This window comes from Nematostella vectensis, chromosome 15 (assembly GCF_932526225.1).
Source record: "Nematostella vectensis chromosome 15, jaNemVect1.1, whole genome shotgun sequence".
Taxonomy (NCBI): domain Eukaryota; kingdom Metazoa; phylum Cnidaria; class Anthozoa; order Actiniaria; family Edwardsiidae; genus Nematostella; species Nematostella vectensis.
Window position 1 is genome coordinate 7,246,798 of NC_064048.1, and position 22,360 is coordinate 7,269,157.

At 40.0% G+C, this 22,360-nt stretch overlaps 1 protein-coding gene across 3 annotated transcripts in view; it reads left to right on the forward strand.

Moving 5' to 3' along the window:
- Positions 1 to 14,774, forward strand: part of LOC5509856 — a 31,949-nt gene extending 17,175 nt beyond the window's left edge. For 2 of the 3 annotated variants that reach the window (XM_048723137.1, XM_048723139.1), the window contains 12 exons: positions 1,815 to 1,943; positions 2,288 to 2,529; positions 3,403 to 3,481; positions 5,396 to 5,659; positions 5,908 to 6,168; positions 6,770 to 7,024; positions 7,449 to 7,709; positions 8,307 to 8,573; positions 9,247 to 9,522; positions 11,017 to 11,262; positions 11,485 to 11,709; positions 12,629 to 14,774. In XM_048723137.1, the coding sequence (XP_048579094.1) occupies positions 1,815 to 1,943; positions 2,288 to 2,529; positions 3,403 to 3,481; positions 5,396 to 5,659; positions 5,908 to 6,168; positions 6,770 to 7,024; positions 7,449 to 7,709; positions 8,307 to 8,573; positions 9,247 to 9,522; positions 11,017 to 11,262; positions 11,485 to 11,709; positions 12,629 to 13,179 (3,056 nt within the window). In that variant the 3' untranslated portion in view covers positions 13,180 to 14,774. The remainder of the gene's footprint in view (positions 1 to 1,814; positions 1,944 to 2,287; positions 2,530 to 3,402; positions 3,482 to 5,395; positions 5,660 to 5,907; positions 6,169 to 6,769; positions 7,025 to 7,448; positions 7,710 to 8,306; positions 8,574 to 9,246; positions 9,523 to 11,016; positions 11,263 to 11,484; positions 11,710 to 12,628) is intronic. The other variant, XM_048723138.1, reaches the window with a different exon arrangement.
- Positions 14,775 to 22,360: the final 7,586 nt, after the last annotated feature.

A 22,360-nucleotide genomic window follows, 5' to 3' on the forward strand; every position in this document is an offset into this window, starting at 1 on the left:
TAACATTTTCATGGCGATTGTCAGTTGAATAAAAGCCATTCAAGTGCCAAAATTATAAGCCAATCGGAATTCAAGTAGATGGTATCTTAGCCAATCAAAACAAGGATAGATGACATTGATATGTCATCTTGACGTCAAACTAAAGCTGGTACGGTGTTTAAGATTGAGCGATTGGTTTTGGGAAAAAAGCGAACAAACGAGCATTATAAAAGCACAACAATAAATGAAAAAAATGTCATATTCTCAATACAAATCATCGTCAAAAACTCACCTTCGCAGTGTTTTTTTTTGGTCGCTTTATGTTTGTCGCCTAGTGGTTGTGTTCGCTTTTTGTTGTAAACCGTGATCTTTCTGCTAGCAAGGAACTCGTCAACACAAGTGAATGATTTTATAGCTGAAAACAGACATCAATCCAAGGCCTTTTCCTCTCAGGATCTCCTTGCATAGATATAGACGTGAATTAATATAGAATGGTAGTGTAGAGCCTCTCCTCTTAGTCTTCTTTTTAGCTGCTGCTGCTGCCACGCGCGGGATTTTACATCGGTTCGTACTTCAGACAAAACGTTTCCTTAAAAAAACTTCAGCCCATTTGAATCCGCTTATTTTCTCATTAAATACTATTTTCAAGCTGCCTTCCTCCTGTGAACATAAGAACTTTGCAGCACAAAGCGAGGAGGTAAAAAACACACAACAGCGTAAGATCGAGTGGGGCCTGGGAGTTGCACGATTGACTAGATGGATGGATGGATTGTGACACCACAGGGTAACCGCGCGATGACCACAAATCCAAGTCGCATAGCTATACCATACTTCTATACCTATGGAGCTCCGCGCGCGGCCTGCGGCCGCGCTTGCTCCGCTATTAATGTTTCTCCGGCAAAATTTGATACTTCAGCGCAAGCGCAGTTGTAAAATACCATACGAGTGTACCTGGGCACTAGCGAAAGCTAAATGTTCATGACATATAGAAATAAGTTTGATATGAATGTCACGTGTCCATTTTGTTGCCCCCCCCCCCCAGTTTGGTCGTGCCACAACTTCCGTAGCTCAAGATATTGATATTCGTATTTGTGATGACGTCATTGATGACGCAACGCTAAATGACAACTCCACCCCCCGTTATACCCCCTTGACGCTTAGACGACCTTTCCTAAGTTTGGTTGTCTTGCGAATTGTTCTTTCGAAATCTATCCAAATTCTATATCCAAATTCATGGTTATTACATTAAGCGTCGAGTGTTCTTACATTAAGCGTTAAGTCCGTTATTACATTAAGGGTTGAAAATTTGTTACATTAAGCGTTAACTGTTTTATTACATTAAGCGTTGATTTGTTGTTACATTAAGCGTGAGTGTTAATCGTCGGTTTTTTGTTACATTAAGCGTTTGTGTTACATTAAGCGGCGTTTTTTTTGTTACATTAAGCGTTAGTGTTACATTAAGCGGCAGTTGTTACATTAAGCGGTGATACACTCCCCACGCTTTAGATTTGTTGGATTTTACTAGGTATAAGGAGTTCCTCACGTTTCCAAAGAAGGACATCCGATCAATCAACATACCTATTGGAGTGGAGCGTTTTAAGTCCATTTAATCACCAGAACCGTGTTCCTAGAAAGCAGGTTAGCGCTAACTAAAGGATAGATACAGCTATCTTGACATTTCATTGAATAAAGGGCATTCATCCCTGGGTAAGTGTTAACAGGCTTTCTAGGAACCCGTCCCAGGCCCTTAAAGCTTAAGCAATGCACCGTTTTCCAAATAGTGTGTATTCCGCGCATTACTAAAAATCAGCACACTAATAACGTCTATGTCTCAGCGTGTGACTTTGAAAGAAGCACGTGTATTTGGAGGAACGTCTATGGAGATGACTTTGACTGGACTCGACACAGGGGGACCACAGGCTCGTATGGCACTGGACCCAGTGGAGACCATACAACCGGATCAGGTAGGAATATACGTTTTTTGCGTGAACAGCTAAACAAACGTTCTCGGGATTTATCAAAATGCTGAAGAGTGTTTATGACGTCATTTCGGGAAGTTAGAAAGCAGTTAAGAGGATGCAGCATAACCATCAGAAGGTATGACGAATGGTTAGCCCTAGAAATTCCGAGAAGTTAAGAGGGTCATTCTTGAAATCCGAGAAAACGAGATCTTCATTTTCTAAGGATCCGAGAAGTAGACGTCAAATGTCTAAAATCCGTAGCGCGCATTGTACTGTAACAAGCCGGATCAGGTTCGTCCCCTGATTTCGCTTAAAATCAACTGACGTAATCTTGGTTTCCTCCACAGGTTATTATATGTATACGGAAACCTCACCAAGGAATCCTAACGATACTGCGATACTTCGAGCATCCCTTCGAAGTAATACAACCCTTAATCAATGCCTTACCTTCTGGTATCACATGTATGGCAGTGGCATGGGTACGCTTCGAGTAAAGATCAACGGGGTGACAAGATGGCAGCGTTCGGGCAGTCAAGGAAATTACTGGCGTTTTCAGGAGATCCTGTACTCTGTGTTTGGATATTATGACGTAAGTGTTCTTGAAGCATTGCAGTCTATTTTGAGGCTAGCTTGTATCCTTGACTAGAGGTATTTTCCCCTTCTCATACATTGATTAGGTTTGATATTCCCTAGACAGATAGTCTAGGTCGGGTCTACCCTAGTTTTGAGCCAATCGCTTAATATATATCCAACACTAAAAAGCATACAGTATAAGACCTATGACACTGACATTCGGCAAAATGCCAAGCTAGGTATTAAGTCTATTTTGAGGCTAGCTTGTATCCTTGACTAGAGGTATTTTCCCTACTCATACATTGATTAGGTTTGATATTCCCTAGGCAGATAGTCTAGGTCGGGTCTACCCTAGTTTTGAGCCAATCGCTTAATATATATCCAACACTAAAAAGCATACAGTATAAGACCTATGACACTGACATTCGGCAAAATGCCAAGCTAGGTATCAAGTCTATTTTGAGGCTAGCTTGTATCCTTGACTAGAGGTATTTTCCCTACTCATACATTGATTAGGTTTAATGTTCTCTAGACAGATAGTCTAGGTCGGTTCTACACTAGTTTTGAGCCAATCGCTTATATCAAACACCAAAAAGCATAGTAAAGACATATGACACTGACATTCGACAAAATGCCAAGCTAGGTATTTTAATAATAATAATAAAAAATCATCCTCGGGTACCCCGCGGAGGTGACAGGCGCGAGAACTAGGAGGAGCAAGGCGGGCGGAGGGGCAAGGGGGCGAAAGAGAAGAGAAAGAAGCGAGAAGTCATGCAAAAGTCTCGATTGTTTACTTCTATCATGCGTTGCGGATTCGGGGTTGCATCAAAACTTTGTGGCTGCACCGGTATTACCAGCAGAAAAAAAAACACATTTTTTTTTGTCTCAGATTGAGTTTCAAGGGATCAGGGGCAACGACTTCACAAGCGATATAGCCATAGACGACCTTAGATCGTCATGTACTCAAGGTAAGACAGTGTTCAGGTGCTCAAGGTAAGGGGCGGGAGACCGGGGGGAGGGGAAGAAAGGAGCACTCCGGTCTCTGAGAGATCGGAGGCTCGCTATTGGCTAAGGCGTGTCACATGTGTTGTACATCCATCAAAGCGTCGTATCAACGAGTTTTGGTGCAAGAAAATGCCTGCAAGTTAGTATCGAATAAGAGTTTCAAAATTGTTGGAAAGTATAGACACGGTAAATGCATTTTATTTTTTAACTTAGATACGTTTCGTGCAGCCTTTTGCCAAAAAATCATACCGCAGCCCTTGGCGGCCATCTTGGGTTTCGCTGGTCGATTTTTATTTGTGCACTATTTGGATGCATATAAACAGATTGAAGGAGCCTTGTCGCTTGCTACATGTCGCACTCGACATGTTTCCTAGTCTAACAGATGAGATGATTTAAGCTTATACCTCTATTAAATCATTAAAACAAATATGAAATACTGTTATGTGTTAAGTCATTTTCTGCAGTGGCTGATCCAAGTGTGGCTCTGTGACTCTGTGGTCCAATGGTCCAATTCTTTTTAAGCACAAAGCTATTGTAATAGTTTTCATAAATTGAACCACCTTTGAAAAATTCTAGCCCCCATTCAGCTTTTAACAGCGCCTGCACAAGGCAATTTGAATACTGAATGTTCATGATCGACCGACAATATCGGACGGGCTGCATATTATAACTTATTGAGACTAAACACAACACACCGTAAGGCATGTATTTATGCATGCATTATGAGCTTCAGAGGACGCAACGAAAACCATTTGCAGTACTGAGTAGTCAACTCCAGGGTCAAGAATCCATGCATGCTTGTCCACCGTTAAGTGTGCCTTCGAATTCCTGTATAATTATGCTTCCAAGCTGTAATTCAATCGTGATGACCACCATCCTCGCTGTCATCTGTTGACTATAGCGAATCGGACTTTCACACCGAACATAGCCATTCGAAATATAAATTTTACCACATCTTTGTGCCCAAAGGCTTTTCTACAAGTCTTTCAAGTTTTGATATGTCTTAAACCCTACCAAAAAGCAGAAAGATACTGTTTTATGCTCTTATTCTCGTCTCTCTATGGCCGCCATGTTTTTTTTACTTAGGTCAGCGAGTGTTATGACGTCATCTTACAATTTGATCTGTGATTGGTTGTTTCAATGTTTTGATGCCTCGAATGTAAAAAAAAAGTGTTTCCAGAAAAGGAAATATTCCGAGTTGCTATTTCGCCGTGAACCCTAAACGTGCGTCCTTTTGAACCTACTTTTCTTTAAACACTGAACTCCCCCCACGCTTGCGTCGTAAGAACAATTATGGTATCCCTTTACTACACATTCGAAGTTTTTGTTTTTTTTTCGTCGTTATGTGTTGCAAGTGATGATGGCGCATACACTATGCCCCAGGTATGGGTATGGCGTAGGGTATATATCTTTAGCTTAAGGTCTGCGGTAGGGTATATATCTTTAGCTTAAGGTCTGCGGTAGGGTATATATCTTTAACTTAAGGTCTGCGGTAGGGTATACTTTTGAGCTTTAGGTCTGCGGTAGGGTATGTGATTTTGGCCGTAGGTCTCTGGTAGGGTATAAAAATCGAGGTTTTTGGTGTCTGATAGGGTCAGGTTTTGGAGACCTCGACGGCACACCCCTACATGCAACATGGAGGGGGATGGGGGGAAAGGAAAAGCCGTGGTATGAGAACTCCGTGTTTTTAGGGGTTTTCGTGCCGGAAAAACTATCAAAGCCTACAGGTAGGCTATCTTTGCTGCAAAGGCGCGAGGTTTTTTTTCCCAGCTGTAATTCATAGACTATAAACCAGAAAGCATACACATTTCATTTCTGCACATGATTTCTCTATAGAGCTAAAAAGGAGCTTTTAAGTTTTATTTCTTCTCTATCAGTACCCCCAGAAATATCATACATTTCGCCTTCGGCAAAAGTACGAGAAGGTCAGCGGTTTGTCCTCAGATGCCAGGTTATTCTCAAGAACAGCTCATCAGAGGTGTACTGGACAAGGAACGGCGAACGGCTGGACAATGTTACACGAACAAATGACAGTGTGATATACACCCAGATCGCTGAACCAAGTATGGCAGGAACATATGTCTGTGTTGCTTCATCGATATACGGAGAAGACCGAAACAGCACGATATTAATAAATGTATGTGAGTCAGAAATAGTATAGCCGGTTTTTCATTTTCAAGCGCAAATGGTACAGGAAACGGAGACGTAAAGGCCAGGCTAAACTAGGAGACACCTAGCGTGCGACATGTTTCCTAGTTCAGCCACCGCAAAAATTTTTGTAGCGCGCGCCAGATCTTGTAGCAGCCATAAAGAAATGTTTCTCGGATAGTTGATAATGAAAATAGATTTTCACTGTTTATAAGTCTTTCCCTTTGTTTCCGAATCATAGATGCTCCAGTTAAAGTGAATGTCCATTTCAATACCACCAGCCGGGACACAGCTGTGCACGGAGAGAGCGTGACGGTCACGTGCTCGTCCCAGGCTTACCCCGCTGCCAGATGTAAAGTTAGTCACGTGTCCAGTGGTGTGTCTGGCTCGTCTGGTGAGCTGGTCATTCCCTCGTACACCGAGATGAATCAAGGAATGTACGAATGCTTGTGTTCCAACATTTACGGCTTCTTGTCTGGCTATGGAAAACTTACGACTTACGGTGAGATGTGGACAACGCAAACGAGCGGATTATGAATACTTGTTGAGACATGAAACGCGAAATATTGGGGGGCACAATACAGAAACATCAAGAAAATATGTTTTAGGGGCACAGCCACGCCCCTACTGGTAATTTCCCAATAATCTTATTTTTTTAATACTGGGGGACACGTGCCCCCCAGTACCCCACCCCCTGATGCGGCCCTGTGAGAAGATTTGGCGATTACAATACACCCCCACGTTTAACGATTTTTGTAAATTTACTTTTGTTGTTGTATAAAACAAATTGTTTCATAGCATGTCATACTAAAAAATGTGGGCAACGAGATGGACACTGTGACGTCATCCGAATATCATCTGAGGACAAAAGCACCAAAAAAGGGATCAATTTGTTGTTTAGCAAGATGATAGGCAAATTATATGGATTCTCAGCCAACCTCCCCCCCTCCCCCTCAGTCAATAGTTGCGAGTGCATTTATCTAATTAATTAACATCAATTGCTAACTCCCTCTTTGCCAGCTATGCAAGACTGATGATTTCTAAAGAAGGTTGTTTTTATGTTCAACTAATAAATTTTTCTCGGGTTTCTATTTTATTCTTAGTTCGTCCTCATAACACCACAGCAACCCCAGCATCCCTCATGATTAACGAAACCGACCCAATCCTGTTGACATGTAGGAGCACAGGGAACCCAATCCCTGAATTTAAATGGACGAAGAATGGCCGTGTGATACACGTCGGTCACGTGATAAATATAGCACGGAGCTTCAAAACAGATGAAGGCGTTTACACATGCGTTGCACAGAATGGCCGAGGGTTCACTAATAGTGTCTCTTTAACAGTCAGTATCGTATACTGTAAGTATAAAACACACCAAACTAATGATCACTTAATTACTATATAAATTTAACTTCGAGGCCGGCTTCTCCTTGAGATTCTGAGCACCGCGACCATATAATGATTGAACAAAGGAGATGCCTTTCCCCACTAAAAAAGCCCTAGAATATTTAGAAAAAAATAAAATAAAATAAACGAGCAGTAAAAAAAAAACACGTCCCGTTCAAACGTCAAAGGTTACCCTAATTTGATTTCTAAAGCTTTTTAAAGCTTCCCATAAAATCCCCGGAAAATTGGTTCATTTCTATTTATTGAACTTGGGTGAATTAATCAAATATTTTACGTTGTTTTTTTACACACTTTTTCATATTTTATTAAACAATATCACAATAACACTAGTAACGAAATGCTCTACAGTTAATGAAGTTGTCCATCTTTTGTTAGATTCCCCAAGAATCCAACAACCGCTGCAAAATGACACATTTGTTGAGGATGTCTCAAGAAATTTCAGATTGTATTGCAACGCCACCGGCAACCCGCGTCCAATGATATCTTGGCGAAAGCGTGAAGATCCTGGACGAGACTTTGTTAATGGCCCTGAGCTTACCCTCAGGATGTCACGAGATTCTAAAGGAAATTACACTTGCACAGCTACCAACGACAGAGGGAGTGTTACATCGATAGTAGGCGTGATTGATATGAAATGTAAGATGATGGTTTATTTATGATACTTCTCTTCTTCGAGTTATGGCCCATGTGAATGACTCATTGTCCTCATTACCATGAAGTACAGTAATTTTTCCTGGGATGGCCTAAAGTGGCCACACGGAATTTCTCTCTATGCGCACGCATTATGAGTACTTTTAGGGAAGTAAAGCATTTCAGCAAATTTCCCCACTTACATCACGGACTCTGTAGGCTTCAAAGCCATATTGCCTATAAAGATGAAAATGAGCTCTAAAACAAACTCTAACAATTCGCCAGTTGCAACACGAGCGAGCCACTGAGAGCTGAGACGGAGAAAATAGTGGCTTGGTATACCCGGGCAGTACATAGCCAACACGTGTGTTCCACGATCCTCTTTTAAAACTCTCGGGCCCAGATAATTATTTCCTACTGGGATTCCAGAAAAAAGTTCGATTCTCGATATAACGATATACACAAGCGAAACAAGTAAAGTATTATCATTATCATCTAGATTTAGTAAAACAATACGCATAAACTAAGAACCGAAGTCAGAAATTTTATAAAAATAAAAAATAAAAATAAGACGATCACAAAACATTTCATTTATTAATGCAGTCAAACCATACCGGACAACTTTGACAACCGGCAAGCCCAATCCTGTTGCCCTTGGCAATGCACGAGCCACCCTCTATTGCTCAGCAACAGCTGAACCAGCTGTGCTTTGGTATGAGATTCTACATAAAGGACGACAAGTTGCTAACAACACACGCGGAGAGCACGTTATCGAGAAGGTCAAGAGAGTCCATGGCGGTGATTACACGTGTGTGCCGTACAACGCGATTGGTAAAGGGGTTAACGTCACTACGGTCTTGACTGTATTAGGTGGGTATAGATACACATTTTTCAAATAAGGTTGCACTCGGAGAATCTCTGTATCGTAACACTAGTGCTAAATGGGTACCAAGGAAATAAGTAAATAAGCGTAAATAAAATACAAATTTAGGTTTCAAAAGCTGCGAAATTTATGTTTATGTTCTTATGAAAACTCACATAGCTTTCAGATACAAGGATTCAGCCGTTTATACGCTACCCATGAACCACCGCGGGTTACGACACATGGATTCTAGAGTACAACCTTTTTTGAAATAGGTGTAACTAGAAAGACTACATACATGCTGTTGAAAAACTAGATGGCCTGCCTGGGTATGGTTAGGGAAGCTATAAATTTACTCAAGGTTGAAAAAGTAAGCTGAACGCTTCTGTGAGTAGTTGCGCTAACGTTTCTAGCGTTCCGACCTACTACCTATTGTTCGCTTACTATACTATAAATACCACCCCCATCCGATTCAGTTTCTTTGCTCCGACCAAGGGCTAACGCTCGAGACGTCAGCGCAACTACTCTGTTTCACAGAGGCGTTCAATACACTGTTAATTTATACCTTAGATAGTCTTTAGCTTGACACTAGTACAGTACCTGCTATATAGTGAATCATTTCATATGATTTCCCCATTTCTGACATTTAATGCCATAAACAATAATGTTTTTTTGGTCCAGGTGATGTCACTATATTTAACCCCCCAATCAACAAAACAATCAACGAAGAAGGCGATGTTTCTTTTACATGTAACGCAACTTCTACATTGGTTGGATCCTGGCCTTTAAATACAAAAATCACGTGGAAAAATCTACCCAATCACGGAAAGCAAATAGGCTCAGGCCCAGTCCTGACTCTCAAGAATGTCACTCAGCAACAGGGTGGGAAGTACGAGTGTGAGGCTGAGAACGGAGTAGGTCTTCCAGATAGAGCGAGTGCATACCTCACAGTTCACTGTAAGTACAAATTAAAGACCTTTAATATAAAGTAAGGTAATATGGGTAATCTCCAATGATGCATTGCATTGCCGGATCCTTAAAAGTAGGCCTCTGGCAGCCACCATTTTGTCGTCCAAATAAAATCCTAAGTGCGAGAAAGCATCAATTTACAAAGGCATATTTGGCCAATAGATTTATCCATTACTGCAATTTTTAATATTCTGCGAATTCACGCCGACGATTCCCAAAGCATAATCGCTTTCTGGCTTCGGTCATTCAAAATCCCGGAAGCTGGTTTATTGGCCAGAACAGAAACTGGGGTAAGGTAAATTGGCTAGCCACTCATTCACTTTGAAACACGTCTCAAATGGGAACTTTTTCCTTACTAGGTATCTCCATCTTTTCTCTTCCCCTAGCATACCTCGGCTCCCAGTTTCCATTCTCCCCGTCGCATTCGACTAGTACTTGGTCTTACCTCCTGATGATAAACCCTGTACTAGAACACACTTGAGGCTGCTTAACCTTTCAAAGAGCTCTATGAATATTCTATTCCATATTTACCTTAATTTATTATACATTTATGTGCTAATTTATTATACATTTATGTGCATGTGTATGAACTTTTTTTTGTTTTTATTATATTTTAACTCACTTCTTCCTCCCCCAGCATGTATACCTTACCCCTTATCAGCCTTTTTGTTTTCCGTTCTATACCTCCCTAACCACTACCTCCTCCTTAATCTTCCCATTCACCCTATACGCCATAGTAAGAACAACACATCACTATCCCGTACACTCCTTATAGTCCAACTCCACTTACCGTAGCATTATCCCCACAATTACCTTCCCGCCCTCAACCCTGCCACCTACCTCTACCCGTATCACAACCATTATTCCCCTTTTATGTCCCCCTTCTCCCCAGGTGCCATGGTACCCGCTTTTAACCAAAAACTTCATCTCTCGGCGATGTGTTGTCCAACCAAAGCACTAAATGTAATTCAACTAAAGCAATTCCGCTGTTAAAATCACAGCTAATTCAGAAAGTAGAAAAAACATGTTCTCTCATATACAAGCTATTTGATGCTGCAGAACTGTATCAAAATGTCTTTGTATAAACCCTTTGAATGTTTCATACTTTAACCAAAAATATTTAAAAAAAATGGATTTGCCAATTTATTACCTTTAATTTACACCTATGCAAAATAAGGTTGCTCCGTGCCGTAGCTCGCATTGTTCCAAAGGTAACGCATAAATGGCTGAATTCTCATGAAAACCTTGTAAGTTTTAACAGGCACCTACCCAAAGATTTTACAGCTTACCAGACCTTTTACCGTCTGTTTATTTATCTTTTACCCAAAACGAACTACTGGTTTGCAAGAGGTGTAAAACACGTATTATTCATTAGTTACAGATCAGTGACTGATATCCCTATAACCCCAATGCTGATTTTAATTTCCTTCCCGGTATTTACCTTTAATGGAACGAATAACATATTTCCCGTCTTATTTATAGACAAACCAATATCTACGCGTTTTGAGGCCTCATACAACTTCAACAGCAAAGATACTGTGGCGACCCTTAAATGTTCTGCCCAAGCGCTACCAGAACCTCAGTACAGAATTTATAGGAACGGCACATTACTCAGTGTCGGCAACGGCACACTTATAGTCAGAAATGGGTCCGACTATCTTTACTTCAACTGTACTCCGTTCAACAGCCTTGGTGATGGTCCAACGAAAACGCTAGTACTCTCCATGGGTAAGAACGTTGATTTGTTAAGAAACACAGACAGGCTTGACTTGATGTAAGGTAGTTCGATTATTGCAACTTGCTTATACATGACTATCCAATAATAGGCAAACAGAAGTTCGACGTTGGATAGCTTACATGCTTCTAGTGCTGCCTAAGAAAACCCTTTACTTTCTGTTGCCGTCCATCATACAAAACGTATTGGTTAAAATTCTTTATCATTTTCTTCAGCTGTATGCGGAATAAAGGGACACCGCGTGCGTCCTTTGGCCATGCCTATGATTATGGGTGGGGCTAATGCGGAGCATGGGGAATGGCCATGGCAAGTCTCCATGAAGCTGAATTCCAGTTCTTTGCCACATATCTGCGGTGGAAACGTGATCAGTCCTTGGTGGGTCCTCACTGCTGCGCACTGTGTGCAGGATGAACGGGCCAGTAACATCAAACTAACAATGGGTAAGATTTAAAGTCAACTAAATAAACATGGGAAGCTAATAACCCTCCATGTAGCTGGAATGCTGAATTCCGAGAGCGCAGATACAACTTTGTCGAGTCGAAGGCATAGAAGGCGCCTCAGGACATACTGCTTGAGACAAAGAAAATAAATAAAAAATCATGCGTGAAACATGAAATGATTTCTACCGTCGTATTTACTTTTTTCGACCACGCCCTTGTAGTGATTTTACCACGTATAAAAAGAAGTCACCCTCTAAATAACCCAATGTATCGACACATCAACATTTCAAGTGATCTTAACATAAATTTTCAAATTTAACTGTTTTAAAAGCTTAAAATCCGACACTAGAAAATCCACATCAAAGCCATGCACCTACTAAAGATTATTTTACCTTCATTTAAGGAGGCGCGCGCACAATTTACCCTTTCGGCGCTGATAAGTCACGTGCGTAGGTACACTTACCCTTCCTTGACTGAAATCTGCAGGTATAGGATCAGAATCATTTTCTGTGGTGCCATTTTCGCCGACAAAATACAAGCTGCAAATATACTTACTTGTCACACTTGAATGAGTCTCCATGTTTGCACCGCCATTGCCCTATTGCCATTTCTTCTTCATAACTGCGGGAATCTAGAATCATTTCTACCGGTGCCACGAGACAATGCTTTGTTGTCACCATTTTGTTTGTACGAAAGCAAAAGCTTCTTCACTTTCGCGGTTGTTTTCGATTTGTCGGACTTTGACCCCGTTAAACGCACGTGACTTATCAGCGCCGAAAAGGTGAATTCATGCAGATTTGTGGAGAACGGCAGTATGTTTCTGGTCTTGTAAAATTGCTACCAGAGCAATGAGTTTGGTGTATGTTCAGTTGGTGGGCGTTGTACATAATATGCTATATATGCTATCTTATTGTTTCAGGAGAATGGCGTTTGTTCAATGTGGACGGTACTGAGCAAGTGATACCGGTAGAGCGAATTATATCCCATGCGAACTATAGCTACAACACTTTAGACTATGACTATGCCTTGCTCAAGCTTACACGACCACTGAATTTCACGCAATATGTTCAGCCAGTCTGTCTACCGGACAGTGACTTTCCAGCTGGCACATTATGTTACGTTACAGGGTGGGGCAGCACAAAATATAGGGGCAGCCCATCCCCAAATTACCTACAGGAAGTTGGGCTACCACTGGTTAACCATTCTCAATGTCTTGCTACTTATTTGACGGCAAGTCGGAAAATTACCCCGCGCATGCGCTGTGCGGGTACTGAGGGTGTAGCGAAAGCTGTGTGTAGTGGAGATAGCGGCGGGCCATTGGTGTGCGAGAGGGGGGGTCGCTGGTTTCTTATGGGGCTTTCGAGCTGGGGCTGGGCTTGTCCACAAGCGCGACCACAAGTATTTTCTGATGTATTGGCCGCAATGGACTGGATTCGTGAAAAAACCCGGTATTATGGAAAACCGCTATAAGTTAAGGAAAGACAGCAATGTAGGATTTAAAATCGTGTGAATTTTAGCCGTTATTTTAAAGCTAACTTGCAGTTAATAATGTTGATTTAAAAAGGATTTACAAAGGTAAACTTGAGGTTCCAATGTTGTTTTGACTTACACAGTTGTACCAAAAAAAGCTAACTAAAAATCAAAAAGCTGGGCATAAGAAAAATTGTAATTCTTTTTTTGTCAATAATAAGTCAGCTGTTAAGGAGACTGGATTACTTTATGTAAGACCCGACCAAAAAGCAGCGACATTGTTAGGAATCGCGTAGCTAGGTGTTGGAAGATTTCTGCACAACAATGCTAAGTATGCATTTTGTTATCAATACTATAGACTCGGTTTCCAGCCGTGGTTTTACGTCGCGCGCTGATTCTCCACTTACGGCTGGTTTCGTGGTGGTTTCGGTACTCTCGCTCTCCTCTCTCATCCCACGTGGTGCTGTCAGTCCGCCCGCGATCATCTCCCATCCCACGGGACCGCGGGCGCACCGAAACCACCACGGCTGGAAAGAGAGCCTAAATGTAAACGGAGATCAGGGTTGATCAAAGTCGATGAGAGTCCCAACTTCTATGTCCGTTTCATGTTCAAATTCGACATGACAGTTGTCGCCATCTGATCGTGTGAATAAGAGTTAATGAGGTATTTCGACCAGCAGTTTTCAGAAAAATTGGAATTAAACGTGCAATTCAAGGCTCAGTGATGAATCCTGAAGTCAAATAATTACTTTGAAAACAATAAAATAAAGTGATCATTCTCACCAACTCTCAAAGACCGTTTGATCGCAACCCTGTGAGAGCTAGAAAGAGTGGAAGTCTTCTCATAAACTCTTAAATCCGTTTGATCGAGGCTTAGCAATACGTGTGCTTTTTGCACGTGTCGAGTCAGGAGAAACCAAGTCCTATTTAGGAATGACCAAGCACGCGTTCAAGACTAGATTTAAGGTGAATCGTGGGCATTAACTTGCGTCGCAGTCAACCTTTTTTTGACGGAGCTTTTTTTCCCTCATGACGGCCTCCGTTGTCTCTAATTTTGGCAGAGTATGTCATTAAAATATTGAAGCTTTAAAAGAAACTAAAATATTCTAGAGATCGTTTGTACATTTCAAGCTATAAGTGAATTATGGAAAAGAAACTAAGGCTTCTTAATCCATAAAAACAACGGTAGATTTTTTTTTTCTTCATTTTCTTGTTGTGTAGCCCAATAGGTAAACTTTGTAGCGTATCGTTTTGAACCTCATCCGATAGCTGTGTAACCAAACTTCATGGTATATATGGCCTTAATCCTCAAGGCTATATAATCAACGCATTTGATCGAGGAATACGTTCCCGGGTTTTTTGCCTATAGGGTTTTATCCGGGTTACGTACCGGGCGTGTGATTTTGAGGTTGTATTTCCATAAGATTATTGATATTTTTGAATTGTGTAATTGCACTTGCACTTAAGTAATATGTTCAGGTATTATAATTTTTAAGTTAAGAATATTTTCTGCATTGTATTTATATACCACGTTTGATTTCTAATAAAATGTGTAGTGGTACCAGTTCGCAGGCACCCAGCACGAGTCACACACATATGGTGTTCTGTTGTTTTTGCGCCTAAGCGTGCGGCTACCGAAGGGTAGTAATGAATTACTGCTTCTCATGAACTCATGGCAAACCCCATGCCTCGATGTTTATGTCCCAAATGGGAATTCACACTTCATACTGCACGCCCCGTGGTAAATGTTGCTCGTGCGAAAAGCTCTGGGGACGTATTGAAACGCGATCACGCACCCACAAACGCTGAAAACAAGACGAGGGAAAAGTATAATGTTTATAACATGCATCTCACATATTTTTCTTATAATGAATCCCCGAAAAAAAAGGCACTAACAAGCATACGTGGTTAGGCTACTCTTTCCTTGGGCGTAGTTTTTTACTTGAATCGTTTTACCCATCCTAGAAAGGGCAGCTCCTTTTGTAAAAAGAGTAAAACAAATACTGATAGTTATAAGATATGTTCTTTAGGGTTTGCAATATAACAAAAAAAAAATTGATATGTATGTAATAAATATCATACTTTTCCCTCTTCCAAGTCCTCCAATTTTCGAGATCCAAGACTCCGCGTTGTACCGAGAACTGTCCACACTGTCAGCACAATGTTCCTCACGACTGACACAACGATCGCTATATCAATCCTCCTCAGTTTTCGTTAGTGGTCATGGGGTGTGTATGTTCTTGGTCTTCGAAATCTCTCTTTTAAAGATATTCTGAAACCGATAGGTTAGCGTTGTAGAGTGTCAATTACGATACCGACAATCTGAAATCAATGGTGGACAAAATAGGTGAGAACTTCGAAAAATACACTACACGCAAAGCAGCACGGCTTTATCCGGAGCCGAAGTCTATCGTGCTGCCGAGCAAAGGGATTGTACCAATTCTGGAAGTAATCTCCGTAGGGAGATCACCTTTGCTTCTCCCTCGTGAATAAAAAATGATTTGTACCGCTACTTTGTAGCCATCTTCACCCCCTTCTTTCTTAAACCCCGGTTCCTCCCGTCTTCGCGTTTAATACCGGTTGCCATGGGTTGCATAATCGTCAACAACCTTATAACTTTGCGACCTTACCTTTGGCTTCCATTTCTTTTTTGCATAGTTTTGTCACCCCTGTCTCTTCATATCGGTAAATGGTTATGGGGGGGGGGGGGGTCTCCTAAGAGATTTTCATTACACAGGTAGTATGGGAAGCGTAAGAGCATAAAATCTTTATAAAACATTACGGAAATAGCCCAGACAAGATAATTGGGTCCAGACAATTACCTGTTGATGGTTACCATGAGGATCCCATTACCATCCCCCAATTTCAAGTCGCATATTTGTTTCACACTCTTCCACATTTTTCTATTTTTTTCATTTTTGCTTTCTCCCTTATGCTTATTCCTACCAGGATTTTGGAGGAATGGACACCTCCAGTGCGTGATCAAGAAATTCAACGAGATCAACAAATAAAAGTATCTAAACGTTGGATGGACTCTGAGGAATTCGAAGGAGCAGGGACAACGGACTTAGGGATATTCGTAGGAGTAAGATCGATGAGCTTGGTGTTCGGAGAAGTAAAACAATAAAACTGGGAGGAAGACAATGGCGCAGTGGACCATTTCTAAAACAGTTGTGTTGTATTTTCTCCCTGTCCTCATTTTCCTCACAAATAACCCTAGTGTAGACCCAACAACGTTGTACGAGGGAGAAAATGGCACAGTGGACATTGGAAAGGGGAGTAGTATAGTAAATGGGGGTTTTAGACCGGGCGTATCATGGCGGATCTGCGGATCCACCGTGGAGTCTCCTGGGTGACGATATTGTCGATACAGGAAGTGACGTCACAGGCAAAAACAATGAGCTGTCTAGGCTCGCCCGACCGTAGTTATTAGTAGTAGTAGTTAATTAGGAGTAGTGAAGAAACACTAGCTGTAGGTGGTTTCAAGGTGGCCTAAATAATAGGTTGCTATATAAAGAAGAACAGTCCTTTTATAAAGGGTGTAAATAAAGACAATAGTTTGCTCTTTGATTACTTATTTAAAAAAAGATAGCGCTATTTACAGGTTATGCGATGATATATAGAGTATACACATGGGCTAGTATATTATATACAAAACCAGAAACGTGGGTAATAATTACTAAATAACATTATTATACAATATTACTATAGATTAGGTAAGGGGTTAGGCGAACGCGCAAATGTATACATTTTCCATGTAAAGCGAGCGGCGGGCACTCCCTTCTTTTTAGCGGGCGGCTGGCGTCGCCCGGTGAAATAGAAAACTAGTGTAGAAATGTAGGTTCATACATTAGCATCCAGACAATACTTCCTACCTATAAAAGGCGCATAGACTATATTAGCGGAGCCAGCGCGGCCGCAGGCCGCGCGCGGAGCTCCATGGTATAGAAATATGGTAAGCTATGCGACTTGGTTTTGTGGTCATCGCGCGATTACCCTGTGGCGTCACAAACCAGCCAGTAATCCAGCCGCGCAACTCCCAGGCCCCTCTCGGTCTTACGCTTTTATGTGTTTTTGGTTCAAAGTTCGTATGTTCACAGAAAAAAAGGCAGTATTAAATGAGAAAGTATGCGGATTCAAATGGACTGAAGTCTTTTAGGAACCGTTTTGTCTGAAGCACGAGTCGATAGTAAAATCTACCCGAGTGTTCGTGAATCCCGCCCGTCGCAACAGCTAAAAAGAGGACTATAGAGGAGGACTACGCTCTGTGCTTTTATAATGCTCGTTTGTTCTTTTTTTTTTCCATAACCAATCGCTCAGACTAAAACACCGTATCAGCTTTAGTTTGACGTCAAGATGCCATATCAAAGTCATATATCCTTGTTTTAATGTAAATACGTAAATACTTACAAGTTCTATAAATTCAGGCGTAAATTCCTCACGGTAAGTAAGAATTTAACGACAGAAATACGTAGTAGTCTAGTTAATGTATCAATACCACTTAGCTTGTTGGATTTATACATTTGTTTCTAGAGTTTGCTTTGAGAATTCGTGGTCGTGATCAAACATGTTGAGCATAACACATCCTTTGATATTCTCCGTTCTCTCTATACTTTATTGACTGCGTTGAGATATTTAATAAGGCTGACAAATATTATCCTGTCATATATTGCTAAAGAAGACCTTTCTTGTCTTTATATTCTGTGTATTTAGTCTTTTCAAAGATACAGCAACATTTTTTCAACATTATCATAACAGCTTTAACTTTACAATTACAGAAGAATTTTCTCTTCGAAAAAAACAACAACAAAAAAATGCAACCCTTATAACCTTTATTGTTTTTGCTTTTATATTGTCTGCATCTTGCATACTTTCTAATGTGTTTATTTGTATGTATTCAAATAGTTGTGGAAAATTAGTAAGGTTATAAATGGCGCGATGAAAATATTGTAATAATAATAATTAATTGTTTTCACTTTTATTTAGGTAAAACCAACCAAGGACTACCTGAGGGCCATGATTGATTCTAAAGGCTGGAAGGCATAATAATAGGCAAATATTAAGATAATATAGTACGGGATTTCTTACTTTTGTACAACAGTATAAGTGTAATAGGTTTTTTAGAGCAAGATACTTGCTCTCAATGATAAATCTGTAAAGAAAACATTTATCTATCAACCTAAAGATTAATGAGGAAAGGGGAAATGTTAGGAGAGTGTTGTTGCATTATTGTTAATTTTTTTTTATCAAAGATATACTCCCATTTCTTCCTTTTTTCTCTTTGCTGACTATTTTTGTATGCAATTGATATTATCTGCTGTTTCCCCTCTGCACCTTAAATAAATTAAAACATGTTAGGTTAGAAATAAGACATTTTCATTTAGCACTACTTTCAGAAATATCAAGGATTTTTTTTTTTTAGAATTTGCTTCCCAAGTAAATTTGTTCTTCTCCATTGCATTTAATTTTGGAGTAGCATTAGCATGCGTGGATCCAGGGTTTCTATAAAACAGCAGGCCACCATGCTAAAGGGTGGGTGCACTAATATGTAATGCATGACTGTGATATCCTTGGTGATGGAGTATTACCAGTATGTGATAGACAAAACTTCCATATGGCACCTGAAATGTATAAATGTATCATTATATCTTTGGAATGCTGTTTCATTCATTTTTTTTTTTTTTTTTTGCAAGGGCAAAGCTGGTCAGAATGTAGCTTTGATACAAGTTCTATAAAGCGAAGAGGTTTTTTATTAGATCAAAGTACTTAATATAAAGATAACAACAAACTTGTGCTTTTTCGTTAATAAATTTGTAAAGAAAACAGTTTTATATCAATCCTAAAGGTAATAGGGAAAGGGAAAAATAATAGGAAAGTGCTCAGTCAAGTTATTATTGCATTATTGTTATAAATGTTTTAGAATAGAGTAACATTTTTTCAAATAGAGTCACATTTCTCTCTTTTCTCCGCTCCCCATTGACTTTTTGTTTATTTGTATATTTATTCCTCTCTGCCCCCAACATAGATCAATGAACATGGTTTGGTTTGAAATTAGAAACTTTCAGTTATTTAGGGTTGGCCACCATTGCATTCATTTTTTAGTAGCCTGTATGGGTGGATCCAAAGTTTCTAAAAAAAATAAGGCCAAAGGTTGGGTGCACCAATATATATATTTGTGGAGTTTAATTTCAACACATTTTTCTGAATAATCAGTTGCAGAACGTGAAAACTACAGTTTGGCATCTAATTCTTTGGAATACTGTTACATCCTTGATATATTCTTCACAAGGTCAAAGCTTGTTAGAATGCTATTTTGATAAAAAAAAATATATAGATAGTGGAGTTAAATAAGAGGGAAAATGAGAATTGACCATTAGACTCTTGAAAATCATTCTCGTCAACTAAGACACCTAAGGTTTGACAGCCTTTTTCTTACAAAGGTTTAGTATTTGTTACCTTTCATACTGCATATTAAATATTATTAAATGAGTGCTTGCTTGATACATTTGGAGGGGCCAATGCAACGAACCCATACCGAGGATTTTTCTTGGTGGGGTGAGAAATCAAAAACATGCAGCATGCAACATGCCAGATTGTTGGGTGTGGCTTGTCCACGCATGTCAAGACACAGACTGTTGGGTGCACACTAGAGATCTGGTGGTCATGCCCAAATGGCCATAAAGGGAAGTGGTGTTCCTCAGAAGGGTATTGTGGCATTTATGCCAACAATTTACAGCTGTGCTCGTCCATTTTGTTATCTGGAAACAATTTTGCAAAAGTGGAGTTGATGTGCAAGTCCCTTGGTCTGGCCTGCCCCTCAAACCCCACATTCCACCGCATCCAGAGATTCTATGCTATTTCAAGTGGTTAATGAGTGGTGGGACTGGATGCGCCTTCAGGTGCTAACTATCATTGGTGATATGGAGGTGGTATTAGCTGGCGATAGACAGAACTCTCCAGGTCACTCTGCGAAATACCTAACTTACTACATGATGGTTGCTGCTGAATTGGAGAAGTTTGTGGTACATGTAGAATGTGCTGATAAGCGTGAGGTACAGGGCAATTCACCCAACTTGGAGAGAGAAGGCCTGAAGCGTGCCCTTGACAGCCTTAAAGGGCTTTCGAGGCTCAAGGAAATGACCACCGATGCCTCGAGCACCATCATAAAGATGATGAGTAAGTTACTCTATTTTGCACAATGGCCTGATGGAGTCCACAATTGGGCTTAAATTTTGAAATTCCTGTTCATAAAACATCTTTAAAAAGGTCTAAAATTATTGGCTTTTCAGTCTTACAATCAGAGCTTGCATGATTTTACAAAACTTACATCTTCAATCTCATACTGTACTTCTTAAATTTAATTTGTTCTTTATTAGGGGAAGAATTTCAAGAAATTGTACATTCTTTAGATGCTGGCACAAGGCCAAAAACATAAGAAAGTGTATCATGCAGGTTAGTTCACTGTCAAATAGTTGGAGTTATTGTATCCCAAGCTGTAATGTTGTTAGACTGATGAAGTCTTGAAGCAAAACTTGTAACTTATGTTATATTCAAACAGTTACCAACTGACACAATGACAAAAAGTGTTACCTTGAATTTGTGGTTAAAAATGCAATGCAATTGTATTTCTTTTTACAGGTTGCTAAATTACGTGGGAATGCCAAGATTGGAAAGTGGGCCGACCACATCATCAACCACTTCTGGTACTCATGTCAAAATTGTGAGGGAAGCGAGGAGAAACTCAAGGTGTGTAAAATGCTTGCTGTTTGGCTTTACAGTTTTAGAAAGCTGAAATAGCACATATAAAGCCCACTTGATCCTGCTTCCATCCCTCTTTTTACTAGGGTATACTAGGGTACTGCTACTACAGTAGCAGTGTAACTTAAAAGCCCCCAACCCAGTGTACAATGAACTAAAGGTAGCATGAAAATTTCAGACAATGTGGCTGAGTCTGCTACACCATGTCTGCAATGAACATGAATGGCTAGATGGGATGTGCGTCCACCACCAAACTGAAGGGCACGATGATGAGCTTCCCTGGTTTGATCGCAGGGACAAGGATTACGAGGCCCTACAGGAGATAGTGATGTGTAACAAGCTTCTTTCCACACTCAAGCTTTATGTACATTTTAGGTCTGTATGTGTCTAAAACAATATTAGTTCAAATTTTATAAAACATATTTTGTTATTGTTATATTAAAGTGTCATAATGATAAAATAATAACAACAACAATAATAATAATAATTTTTAATAAATTTTAATAATTATACCAATTTGATCCTAATAATAATATATAAAAGGTATAAAATGAACTCTATCTTTATATTTTAGCAAGGTGATATTATTATAGCAAATTAATAGAGGGAAAAACATAATAACAAAAAGCGAGGGATGATAACAGTAACAGTGGAAATAATAATGAACTACATGGGAATCCCCGCTAAAGAACAAAATATTTGTTTCTTTTTTAGACACACAGGAGCGCTTGAGTCCCTTAACAGCCACTCCTTGATGTATGCCCCAAAGAGATGCGCCTTCAAGTAAGTAATTTGCAGTAAACATTGACAAAAAATCCAATATATCAAATGCTTTGACAGAATCAAAAGCACCTAATATTAAGGCACTGATATGCTACTGGTATGGTTATGCTTTCAAAAAGTATTGGATGAAAATTGTGATATCTCAAGGATGTTACTTACAGAAATTTAGAGAAACTCTTGATCGAGCCCTTATTATGTATTACTAACAAAAAAAAATTTCTAGTTTTATCAGATATCAGGCATTTCAAGCAAGGAAAAGGCTAGCAGCCATAGACCATAACAACCATCTTGCTCTTGCATTGCTCTGATTTCTTGTCATAAGGAACAGTAAATTATATAATATCACTTGTTTTTCCTGCTGGCTTACAATCATAAAATACTGTTTTTCTCTCATTCTTGTGGTTTCCTTTCAAAAACAAATACAAAGCAAATACAAAATGAGGAGAAAAGTTGCAGGAATTTTAAAAATAATTTAGAGATTCTTACAAATGTTATAATAATATGACCATGCCATGCACTTTTCTTAATTTTGTATCACACTCGCACTGCCGGTAGTGGCCTTTGGCAGTGTCCGCAAAGTATGCTGGATCCTCAAGCATGTCGCACTGCATGCTTGTTTGATTTTAAAAATACAGGTATA